The following is a 12,968-nucleotide window of genomic DNA, read 5'->3' as shown; positions in this document are numbered from 1 at the left end:
TTGTGGGGCCCATGGGCCTGATAGCCTCGGCCCATCATGTAGCAGGCCCAAGGCCCAGGCCGAGGAGCACAGGCTATTCAGGGCCAAGGTGAGGGAAAGCCTTTCCTTCCCAATCCACACCGAGGACCACCTTATCCTCGGCCTGACGAAGGTAATTTTGGGGAGAGACTAACTCCAAAGTAAGCTGTCACTCTCACATTTAATGCATTCAACTAACCCCCCTGGCCGCATTAATGGGGAGGTAACCCCTTGGCAGGATAACGTTGATCAGAGTGAACCACTTGAGTACCGATAAGGCCTCTGATGGGACGGACGGCCAGAAAAAAAGGCAAATAGATGATCAACAGATGGAAGGAGGGGATAGGAAGATAAAAACTATAAAAGAAAAGTTAGTAAAGTAAAAGAGGGGGGGAAAAAAAGAGAGAGAACAAGAAGGTCTCCTCGGCCACGGGCCGAGGAGCGTCCCCCATCTGTAAATGCACTCTTAGCATTTTTTATAAGAAAAGTTCGTGCATGGTGATCGACGACCAGCACCTAAACCTTTCAATCCACCCTCTATAAATTTATTGTTTGGGCTGGTTGGGCTGAAAACCCATTCGTATTCAGGGTCAATCCAACTTGGGTCCCTACAAGATATATTTTGATTGAACCACAACTTAAGTTTTATCATAGGAGTTATAGTTATGTATATTTGTAAGTACAATGAAATTATATAAATATTTGTGCTTAAATTTGAATTTACAACCTTTGTACAATGCATCCATTTGAGCTAATAGGCAAAATAATATATTACCTTCTCGAGTAAACTTTTTTCAATAATATGTCATGCATACTTTTATTAGAAGCTATTATACATTATATTTGAAAAATGTGTATTTCATTTCAATAAGTCGTGCTTTGTGCCTAGACTCTAGGAGGCCTATGGGCTTAAGTGCGCTTGATGCTTTTGACAATGTTGGTCCCAAGAGAATAGTGATGGAATAGGGCCATGCACATTAACCTCAAGCATGTGGTAAGCTACAAATGAATTAGAAAATTTCTTATCATTTTAAGTAATGAGAAACAATATTTTTTTAATAAATTCTAAAGTAAAAGGAAGACAGGACAGGAGTAACTCAAGCCTGAGCTTAATTGCTCTTAACAAGATTATAACATGTTCTCTATAAAAAGGTATGATCACCTAGGACAAACAGACAACTTTTTTTTTTTTTGGCTACTCCTTAATACTGCTGTAACCAGATATACTGCATCAAAATTTATGACAATGTAGGATGAGTGGTATCGTGATCTTTCAATCTATGTGTATGGATTCATAGTGGTCTACAAATAGCCTGGAATAGTGCAAAATGATAATTTCTCTTATCAGAAGAAACAGAACCATGTAAGTGGTAATATTATATTACATAGAGGTGGCAAAGAAGTTTCACAAACACATCTAAGCCCTAACTCAGAGGCAAGATTAAGAAGGAAAAGTACCTGAGGTAGCGGTAACTGCATTTGGTGGGGAGCAACATACTGCTGATAAGGATCGGTAAAATTTGGGAACCATGACTGGCTTGGATGTTGTGCCCCAAGTGAGTTCAGCATTTGTTCTGACTGGTTTGATTGGATTCTGGAAGGATCGGGCACAGGAACAGGCGGCATGAAAGCTGGCATTGGGAATCTTGGTCCCAGATGAGCTGCTGCTCCTGTTGGCAACCCTGAAGCAGCTAACATATTGGAAAGTGGAAACATTGGCCGGTTGATGCCCATTTCCATGCCCATACCCATGCCCATGCCCATCCCAATTCCCATACCCATTGTAGGCATATACTGCTGGACCCCAGGAAATATCATAGGGACCATGCCACATCCCATGGACATCATCTGCAGAAATAATTTAACACCTAATTTTCGTTATGAATAATGCATGAGGTCATAATTTTTATGAGTTTTATTTTTCCTTTTTTTTTTTATTTGAATTGTAATTTTGTTGAATTTTATAAATTTTTTGATACGTTTCTTAGTGTGTTTTTAATTGTACGATAGAAAAAATTGGGTTTGAATTTTTTTTTTAAATTAAAAAATAATTTCCAAATTTTAGTTACTTTTAAATGATACATAAAAAGTTATAAGTAATTTTTATTAAAAAATTAATATTTTTTCAACCTTTGAAAATCTTGAGAAAAATTGTATTATTTTCATTTTGGTATGACAAAAATTATATATTACATTTGTGATTGTCATTGTAACAAATGAAAATATGATTATGAAATACATTTTTATTTATTAAATTAGTCCAAACTGTAAAAATAAATTTAATGAGACCACCCTAAAAATATTATCACGTGTAACGCACGAGATCTGCGACTAATTACATAATAATAATAAAACTTAGATCTATTTTGTAGCCAGCCTACCTGATTGGTTATTGTTGAGATTTTCAGGTCCCCTACTGGTGCTTGGCTTGCTAGTACTCGGCTGGGCCATTGCTTGATTCTGCAAAAGGAAATAGACCTTACTAGTTTCAACTACTTAAAGTCCCAAGTAGTTTAGTTAAAAGTGCGCTAAGGTGTGCTTAAAACTCAAAACCCTAAGTTCTGTTCAACCTTTTCAAATGCATTTTGAAGAAGCACAAGGCACGCCTAAGCAAACTGTATTATTTGTTTGCTAAAAATATATATGAATCATAAAAATTAACCACTTGTTTTTGAAGGAAATGATATAAATTATTTATTTATTATACAAACAGCATTCTTAAAGTGGTGTAATAGAAAAAACAATTCATTCTTTGCATATCAAAAGACAAACAAGACAATTTACTTTTCTTTTGCTCTTTGGCCTTTGTCTTTTAGATATATTTTGATTGAACCACAACTTAAGTTTTATCATAGGAGTTATAGTTATGTATATTTGTAAGTACAATGAAATTATATAAATATTTGTGCTTAAATTTGAATTTACAACCTTTGTACAATGCATCCATTTGAGCTAATCGGCAAAATATATTACCTTCTCGAGTAAACTTTTTTCAATCATATGTCATGCATACTTTTATTAGAAGCTATTATACATTATATTTGAAAAATGTGTATTTCATTTCAATAAGTCGTGCTTTGTTCCTAGACTCTAGGAGGCCTATGGGCTTAAATGCGCTTGATGCTTTTGACAATGTTGGTCCCAAGAGAATAGTGATGGAATAGGGCCATGCACATTAACCTCAAGCATGTGGTAAGCTACAAATGAATTAGAAAATTTCTTATCATTTTAAGTAATGAGAAACAATATTTTTTTAATAAATTCTAAAGTAAAAGGAAGACAGGGCAGGAGTAACTCAAGCCTGAGCTTAATTGCTCTTAACAAGATTATAACATGTTCTCTATAAAAAGGTATGATCACCTAGGACAAACAGACAACTTTTTTTTTTTTGGCTACTCCTTAATAATGCTGTAACCAGATATACTGAATCAAAAGTTATGACAATGTAGGATGAGTGGTATCATGATCTTTCAATCTATGTGTATGGATTCATAGTGGTCTACAAATAGCATGGAATAGTGCAAAATGATAATTTCTCTTATCAGAAGAAACAGAACTATGTAAGTGGTAATATTATATTACATAGAGGTGGCAAAGAAGTTTCACAAACACATCTAAGCCCTAACTCAGAGGCAAGATTAAGAAGGAAGAGTACCTGAGGTAGCGGTAACTGCATTTGGTGGGGAGCAACATACTGCTTATAAGGATCGGTAAAATTTGGGAACCATGACTGGCTTGGATGTTGTGCCCCAAGTGAGTTCAGCATTTGTTCTGACTGGTTTGATTGGATTCTGTAAGGATTGGGCACAGGAACAGGCGGCATGAAAGCTGGCATTGGGAATCTTGGTCCCAGATGAGCTGCTGCTCCTGTTGGCAACCCTGAAGCAGCTAACATATTGGAAAGTGGAAACATTGGCCGGTTGATGCCCATTTCCATGCCCATACCCATGCCCATGCCCATCCCAATTCCCATACCCATTGTAGGCATATACTGCTGGACCCCAGGAAATATCATAGGGACCATGCCACATCCCATGGACATCATCTGCAGAAATAATTTAACACCTAATTTTCGTTATGAATAATGCATGAGGTCATAATTTTTATTGGTGAAGATATTAACCATATTAAATAAAAAATGAAGTACTGAAATACGTGTTTGTATACCAAGAACTTGTATAACTGCACAATATGCAGATTGTGACATATCATTTTTAAATATGCACTCTTCAAATTAAATGGACCATGCTACGTGCTGGAAAATACCTAAAAGCTAAGTCAACTTTCAAAAATAGAATAGTGACAATCCTTCATTTTCTGTTCCAGAAACTTTCTTGCATTCTCCTGGCCTGTTCTGGAATATTGGGCAAGTTCATCCAACAAAAATCTAATCTGAGGTGAAAAGGACACAGTCCAATTTAAGAGAATCTATAATATTAGATTATTACTACTACCGATGTTTCAAATATTAAAATATGCTGTTCAAATCTAAAGCAATTTTTTTTTTTTTTTTTTTTTTTTTTCCCGAGTAAAATCTGCATGGATGGTCCTTAATTTTTATCACTGCAGATAGCATTACTTCTCAAAGACATATTTCTGATATTTCATTAAATCGGCTTGGCTCTTCAGTAACATGATTAGACAGGATTCCACTGTGCATGGAGTGAGTGGGAAATTTCGGTGTAAGATGATAAATTCGTACCCAAGGATTCGACTTTCCAGAATCTAGAATAAGATATTTTGTCAAAACTAGTGGAAAAACTCCAGAAAAGTGTAATATAAATGGACTCTTTTGGATAAATAAAATTCATTCCTTAGGAAAAATATAAATTTCTAGGGTCATGGATTTATCCAGAACCAGTGTACTTCCAGGAAGAAGTAATTTTAATGGTCTGTCTGGTAAAAGCTCAATGTTCCAAAAATTAATAACATGAATTGTGTCAAAATTAACTATTGCAGCAAAATATTCACCTCCATCCTAAACCTAACTTCAAAGAGAATTCCAAGCGGGAGGATCAGGTTTGGCATTACAAAGGATCAAAATTTATTGAAGCATCAGGTCTAGTACCTGTATCTAAGAAAAAGTAAATGTTAGAAAGTACATTATATACATGTTTTTTGTTGACGAGGACTGTATTTATTACATTGACCCCAGAGGACCCTTTAGTTAAGATCAAACAATTGAGGAGCATAGGTTACTCCACATGTCTCAACTGCCAATAGGAAATATCTTGGCATGCCCAGCAGGGGTGGCTTGTTGCATTGGGAGGCCTAAGGCGAAAATTGGTTATCTTGTTTCATATATAAAATTACTATTAATCAACATGAACCACGAAGATTTTTTTTTTTTTTTTAAGTTTATAAACACAAAAAAAATTTGACAAAATTTTTTACATTTGTTGATGTGGCAGATTGATAGTAGTGAGTAAAAGAGTGATGTCAATGGTGAATCTAATTGAAAACTAATAAAAGTTTGCTAACTTGACTATTGTGAAAAATGTTGTGATTTTTTTTGTAAATTACTTTTTTTCTTTTCTTTTTTCTTTTAGAAGTGCTACATTCATAATATTTTTCATGACAAATCTTAGGTGTTAAGTTGCTTCTTGTTTTCTAGTTGAACCTACTACTAAAATTATTTTTTTGCTGTCAATAATAACCTTTAAAGATCTGCTATTAAGATTTTTTGTAAAAAAGTTGTGAAAAAAGTTGTGTACATAACATTTTTTTTTTCTCTTTTTTATTTGTTTTTCATTTGATAAGAAAATATTATTTTATTTATTGGTTAATATTTTGGCTTAATTAATACTATTGGTTAAAATTTAGGGGCCTTTTTTTCACTTGGGGCCTTAGGCAGCTGCATCGTTGGCTTATACCATTGAGCCGGCCCTGATGCCCAGGTCATAAACATGCAAATAATCTATGCCAGTGCCCTTTGTTCTTTTATTGGAAGATAAGAATACAAAGACTCACTTTGCAGCCATATTATTCATGCAACCACAGAGAAGTAAGGGGGTAGCACATTTGGGCCTTATCATTTTGGTGCTTTTAATGCTCTCAATGAACAAATAATGCAGGCATATTATACCACTATTATTGTAATAAAAGGATTATGATTCTCATTATTATGTCTACTACATAAACACCACACCTGCAGTTAAGTGAAACAACAATTTCTTCAGGAGTAGAGTTATGTATCTCAATAATTAGAAATTTATTCCAGCTTGCAAACAAAATATGATTGAGGCAGTTGGACTATTCGTGGAAACATTTGTATTTGAGAAATAAGATAAAAAATATACCTGTACTTGCAACTGAAGTGACTTCAAGTACTCAATTGCCTCATCCAGCATTGAAGCTTTGTCTGACTGAAATTTAGAATGAACAAGAATTATAAAATAAGTCAACAGCATATAAAAACAAACATCTACTTTTTTTTTTTTCCTTTTAAGCTGCTATCCTAATAGTTAGGAAATATCTCAGTTAAATAAATTATGTGTGACTGACCTTGTTGCAACGAGGTATGAGTTCCTGCAAAGCCTTCATCTTCTCATTTATCCTATCTCGACGTCTCTGCACATGAAAGCAACATTTAACCATTTGAAGTAAAATAACCCCATGAAATAGGGACAGTGTGTCAAAATTATTAGTATACTTGTAAGACTACAGACCCTCTCCGAAAGATTGTGGACCTCTGCAGCACGGGATCTCTTTGTAGAGGTTGATCCACGAACCTGTTTCTTTGCATCCGCAGATTCAAACTCAACATCCTTTTACAATAAAAAGAGAAAACAATAAGATCATATAAAGTCAACTACAATCAATAAGGATATTAAAAAGAAGTACAGGGGTATTGAGCCCAAAAACCTAAACAGGAAAAAGAAGTTATAGCATGCGTGCACATAAAAGCACTATGAACATAGAACATCTTCTAAAAATATACTTCCGGCAGTAGCTCATTTTTTTCTCTTGAAGCTAGCAGTGCCATATAGGTAGCACTTGATTGCATATTTAAAGGCTTCCCTCTGGCTCCCACAATTTTCAGCATGTAAAGCAAATGCTCATCATCGCCAAGGTCACATTCTTAGCTCCAACTGCTTGAATAGAATAAATAGGTAGAATTACTCTTCCTCACTTTTTAAGTGAAGCCTTTGAATCCCCCCATCTACTTGTCTCAAGGAATTGAAAAACACCCTTATTATCCTAATATTTGAGGCACAAATCCATTATCTATAGACTAGATAACTGGGATGACCTGAAAGCAGATCCAAAATGTCATCTTACCACTAACTTTTTTTTTTTTTTGTGGGAAGAGTTTGATTCCCGGACTCGAACCTGTGACTTGTCACTTTTGATGGAAGGCACTTGCCATCACACTAAGGCTCGATTTCTAAAGAAAATCCTTTAACAAGTCCTAAATATTGCATGACAAGACGTCAGTCCAGCCAAGCACTGATACTTTTTATGCTCTAGTTTAAGTTATCAAATTAACGGCAACACTAATGACTGCGAAACAACAAATGTGATTTTTCTATAATAAAATTATAAATTCCCTTAGATTTTTTTTTTTTTTTAATAAGATATAAATTATACTCTAATCTAATTTAAGTATATATGTGTGTGAAACCTCTCTCTTGGAGACTTAAACTCCGATCCTTGCCCCCCACACCCCATAAACACTAATACTTGTAGAGTAACCATCACACCAAGGGTATGCGGTGGTTCCCTCAGCTCTCTATATGAAGTGAATTACAGTTGGCTACCCTACCATTTATTACTTCACTATAAGAGCTCTTTTTTTCCTATACTTTTAAGGGCTGTTTGGAATTGTTGTTTAAACAATAGTTTTCAGTGTTTAAACAACAATAACACTTCTGACAAGTATTTTTTTAACACTCGAACACATATTTTCACAACACTAAAAACTAAACAACAATATTTAAACACTGCTACCAAACGTACCCTTAATTTAACGAAAATAGTGGGTGGGAAAATGTCGGCTAATGACAAAAGAAAAGTTATAAAAAAATAGAAAACAGCTCCCCAAATTGGACAATAAATTTGCCACTGTAGAGTAATAGACTCCCATTCACATACTGAAAATCATAATTTCAACATGTAGCCCCCTATAATAGGCCATAGGGGGCGGAGATAAATATAGGGGCGGGGGCCATGATTTTGATAAATACATTTATCTCTAATGAAAAATAATTAAGAATTTTTTTTTTTGACTTTTTGGTCCCCAAAAAATATGAGCACCTTCCTCTCAAAAGGAACTATGTTAAGTCTTTTAAATTATAATATTTAAGAAGTTCAATCTTTTTTAAATAAGGATAAAAGTGTTATATAGAGATAATAAAAATATCTAATTTTCATCCTTTTTTTTTACATCAAAGGTTATTTTATCAGAAAATACAATAAAATATAGATATTTAATTCTTAATTTTGTATGACAATTTCCAATTGAGCTTTATGGCATGTGAAAGAATGATATAGAATAAATTCATTCATAATATTAAGAAGGTACGTATTAAAAAAAAAATATAAAATTAAGAAGTTCAAAAGTGATTGAATCAAGAATTTTAGTATGGTATTAGTTATTTAGTTTACTTTTCTCTCAAACAGCATGATAGTTTTCAATTTTTTCACTCACACTTTTTATGCAAAATTCCTAACTCGGCCTTGTCGGTTCTTATAAGCTATGATGCCAAAAACCATGTATGTCTGTCTTATCAAAAAAAAAAAAAAAAAAAAAAAAAAAAAAAAAAAAAAAAACCATGTATGTATGTGTGAGAGACCACGCCCAAAATGGGGTGTTTTCAGTATATTCAATTCAGTTAGGATTTCCTCAAAAAAAAAAAAAAAAAAATCAGTTAGCATGAATCCACGTAATGTTATACAATATTTTGGGAGTACAATAATAATTTATTAAAATAGTAGATTTTATCATAAATTTAATTAGTGATATCATTATTATTTGAGAAAAGTAAATCCAAAGTAATGTTAGGGATACACTCATTCTCATATGCAAATCCATACCTTGTGTGTCAAGTCTTGATTGAATTTCAACACAAGTATTTGAAGATGTTGAAATCTAATCAAAACTTGACATACAAGCAGGGTGTGTAATTTTTTATACAAACACATGAGAATGATAATTATTATTTGCAAAAGCCACAATGTGTCTCTTTCATATCTTTCACTAATTTATTCCATTCTTCTACATCTTTTAACTTATTTTGTCACAACTCTAATATGACAAATTTTGATTGGTTGCCTATCATTTTCATATGAACCTTTCAATTTTTTTTCCCTCAACTACTCATAATCTGCCAGGTGTGGCAAAAAACATTATTATGATCCCAGATTTTATCATGAAAATTTCAACCAACATACCTAAACTCAAGAAAAAAAAGAAAGGAAAAAGTTTGAACCCAAACAATTCCCTTTCAAATTAATTGGAAAAATAGACATTCGGTTTTTTTTTTTTTTTAATACTAAGTATTTAATACACATGTTCATCTAAATGTAAGTGCGATAGAAAGTCACCAATTTGTCGGTCCAGCATGTTGTATTCGTACACAGTTGAGAGTGAGACATCCGCGTGGAATTGTGGTTCCGCCGATAAGTCACTCTAGGCTCCATGTGATGTGTTACATATTTTGATGAGTTGGATAAACATAAATAATAATTGTCAGTGGTCACACTCACACGCATGTGACTTAATAAATGCACGACAATTTGTTAGCTCGGCTAGCGTTTATATTTTATTTTTCCAAACCATGTGTTATTAATGTTTGGTGTTTGATTTTTTATAAGAAAGAAAGAAAGGGACATCTTACCCAAAAAAAAAAAAGAAAAAGAAGAAAGATGTGGTAACAAGTGTGTTAGGACATCAGTTAACAATTTATTTTAAAAAAATTTTGATATAATTTTTATAAAAAATAAAACAAATAGTCAAAATATTAATTATTTTCTTATTTTCTTATAAATTTTTTTTAAAATAAATTATTAATTAATACTCAAAGACATTCCTTAGCATTTTTCAAAAAGAAAATGGAAATGCTAAAACAGGGAAGGAGACGAGGAAGCCAGTCCCGAGAAACATGCCGAAGCCGTCCACGCCATAAAAAATAATCAATTATATATCTCTCGACCCCTGGACCCAATGCAGCCTACATTTCTTACCAATAATCCTTCACCTTTCATAAAAATTAAACTCCATCACACACATGGCTTGTTACAAAGTAAGACATCTCCACCACGTGTCCCCCTACAGCCTTAAAAGCATAAACGAACTGAATACACGCACCAAAAATGTGACAACATTTTTCCAATTAGTTCGCTATATTTTTATGGGCAATCTACGATATTTGTCCCCATCTTTCACATCACATTATAATATTATATTTTAATTTGATACTTAATTTTTTAATTGTATTAATTTCGTTATAATTTTTTAATATATTATTAATTTAGTCTTTACTATTATTTTTTAAATAAAAATTGTTGAGATAACTAACTCTCTAAATAAAAAATTAATTTTTGTTGATATGATATTAAATTATTATTATTTTTGAATATTTATTAAGTTAACAATTTTCATTTAAGAGATTATCATAGAGACTAATATTATGGATCAAATTCACACAGTTGAAAGATTATGATTTAATTGAAATATAGTGTAAAGCATACGGACCAAATACATAGTTTAACACTTTTATTTTAATTTATCATTACCAATTTATATCAGCTATAAGTGTCAATTTTTTTTAAAAAAAATTCTAGACTTAAAAAAAACAATTTTGAGTCGAGTAAACGGAATGTAACAGTATACACATATGGTATAGCGCATGAGTTTCCATTGCATGGGCCAACCAATTCCAAAGGATGTCTTATTTCCATACGAAACCTCACTTGTCATCACTAGTCTAGCATATCGAAATAAGCAATTTTAATGTACCAAAATCTCCTTTTCTTTTTATCTGTTCTTTTTTTTTTTTCCAATTTGATTGTACAACTCTCGATTAACTTAAAAACTGGAAAATGTATTGTCAGCATATCCAAGAACCTGGTAGAATCTGGGTAAGATATACAAAATATGTATATGACAGAAAATCCTAAATGTAACATCTGGCATAAATAGACCATTGCCAATTGGAATGGAGAGATAAAAAATACTTTTATTTATTTATTTTTTTTTATTTTTATAGGAGTACAAAGCAAAGCCTGATTAATAATGAATGATATTCGGTTTTTTTTTTCTTTTTTTTTTTGGGGTAAACAATGAAATCCGCATGTGTTCATTAGTTATTCACTCAATTATATGAATTAAAATCTAGTAATCGCATAAAATAATATTTATCCCAAAAAGATAAGATATATCTAATGATAGATATTAGATTGACGAAGAAGGTGACGTTGACCAACGTCACACCTAATCAGGATAGCCGCGAGAGAGAGAGAGAGAGAGAGAGAGTGTGAGAGTGAACAAGTAGTTGAAAGTGAAGTGAGTGAATGACATACCTCGCTGTGGCACTCAGCGTCGGCGTCGTCGTCTTCGGCTTCCATTGACTTCCGCTTCCGATCTTCAGCTGCCGCCTCCTCCTTCTGACCCGCCTCCGCACTTGCGCTCGAACACCCTGGCGATGAAGTCACCGTCATCTCACAAGTCATCATCTCCACCTTGCTTCCACCACCACCGCCACGACCACCGGAAGATGTAACTGCCACCTCCGCGCCACCTCCGCTCATGGTAGCGCAACCCTTATCCACCACAGCCCAAGTCTCGGGAGTCTCGTTCGAATCCACCATCGTACTCGATTCCCTCACCACCGCCGCCGCCATTGTCTTGTTAGTTTCTTCATCACAATAATGACCCTTTTGTCTCGACGGGAACTGACTCACCTTCGACTCCGCCAACTCACTCCTCCTCGAAGGCGGAATCGGTGGCCTAGACGGCGGCGGCGGCGGCTGCGGCTGCGGCTGGCTTGACCGAACCATAGGGTTAATATTGGTATAAGTAGTAGTCTGACTCTGACTCTGACTACTCATATTCATATTGTTGTTGTTGTCGTCGTCAAGAAGTTCAAGTTGTGAACAGAAATTGTCCTCATCGAGAGGGTAGTGAAGCCAAGCTGCCATTTCTTCTTCTTGCATAAATAGATGGTTGTTGTCGTTCTCTTGTTCCAATTTCGACGGTGGAGATCTTCTTATAGATCTTTGGTTCTGACTCTGCATAACCACTTGCCCGTTTTGCCACAACAGCTCCATGATCTCCTCTTCTGGCCTGTGTATTTCTCAGTATAAAATTTTTTGAAATAATTTCAATAAAGAATTGATTAATTAAAGAAAAGCTTACAAAGGTGATTTTCTGGAGCGAGAAGCAGCAGAAGATGAGGTAGGGAATGAGTAATCTTCGTCCAATTCAAAATCCGGAACGCAGTGATGATTAATCATCCAAAAAAAAAAAAAAAAAAAAAAAAATAATCTCAAACAAACAATAACTCTCTGCAAAACCAAAAAATATATATTAGTTAAAAAAGGAAAGACTACTACTGCAATTCGATGAGTAAAAGCAAAAAACTCACTCACCTCAAAAAATTTCCAATCTGTTATAAGGTTATAGATGCCATATATATAGATGAAGACACTTTGTGAAATTTGGTGTTTTTGTGTCGCTCGACAACTCTATGACTCTTCTGTTGTGTGGTTTATGTATGCGAAAGAGGAGAGAGAGAGAGAGAGAGAGAGAGACAGAGAATGGAGAAATTATGTAGTGAAGATTTTGTGTTGGGTGTTTGTGTTTCTTTGCATTTTGTGCGCTAATGCCTCTTGCAGCAGTACAAAGATAAGGTCACTCAGAATAATGTTTATAGGAAACTGACGAAATTGATTTTTGTGACCATGTGCGCTTCTTGCTTTCTTTCCGACTCCACATATTTTTGTTTTCT

General features: G+C 34.0%; 1 protein-coding gene across 1 annotated transcript in view; it reads right to left on the bottom strand.

Moving 5' to 3' along the window:
• LOC112028158 (transcription factor PIF1) overlaps positions 1–12,470 on the bottom strand; it is a 21,208-nt gene extending 8,738 nt beyond the window's left edge. Inside the window, exons 1-7 of the mRNA XM_024060814.2 lie at positions 12,377–12,470; positions 11,542–12,304; positions 6,687–6,785; positions 6,523–6,588; positions 6,318–6,383; positions 3,674–4,063; positions 2,400–2,478 (exon numbers count right to left, since the gene is read on the bottom strand). Coding sequence (XP_023916582.2) covers positions 2,400–2,478; positions 3,674–4,063; positions 6,318–6,383; positions 6,523–6,588; positions 6,687–6,785; positions 11,542–12,288 — 1,447 coding nt within the window. The 5' untranslated portion in view covers positions 12,289–12,304; positions 12,377–12,470. The remainder of the gene's footprint in view (positions 1–2,399; positions 2,479–3,673; positions 4,064–6,317; positions 6,384–6,522; positions 6,589–6,686; positions 6,786–11,541; positions 12,305–12,376) is intronic.
• Positions 12,471–12,968: the final 498 nt, after the last annotated feature.

The sequence above is a fragment of the Quercus suber genome, unplaced genomic scaffold, assembly GCF_002906115.3.
Source record: "Quercus suber isolate HL8 unplaced genomic scaffold, Cork oak 2.0 scaffold_9, whole genome shotgun sequence".
In the NCBI taxonomy this organism is placed as follows: domain Eukaryota; kingdom Viridiplantae; phylum Streptophyta; class Magnoliopsida; order Fagales; family Fagaceae; genus Quercus; species Quercus suber.
Note: the sequence above shows the minus strand (reverse complement) of the source record. Positions and strands in the feature narration are given on the sequence as shown.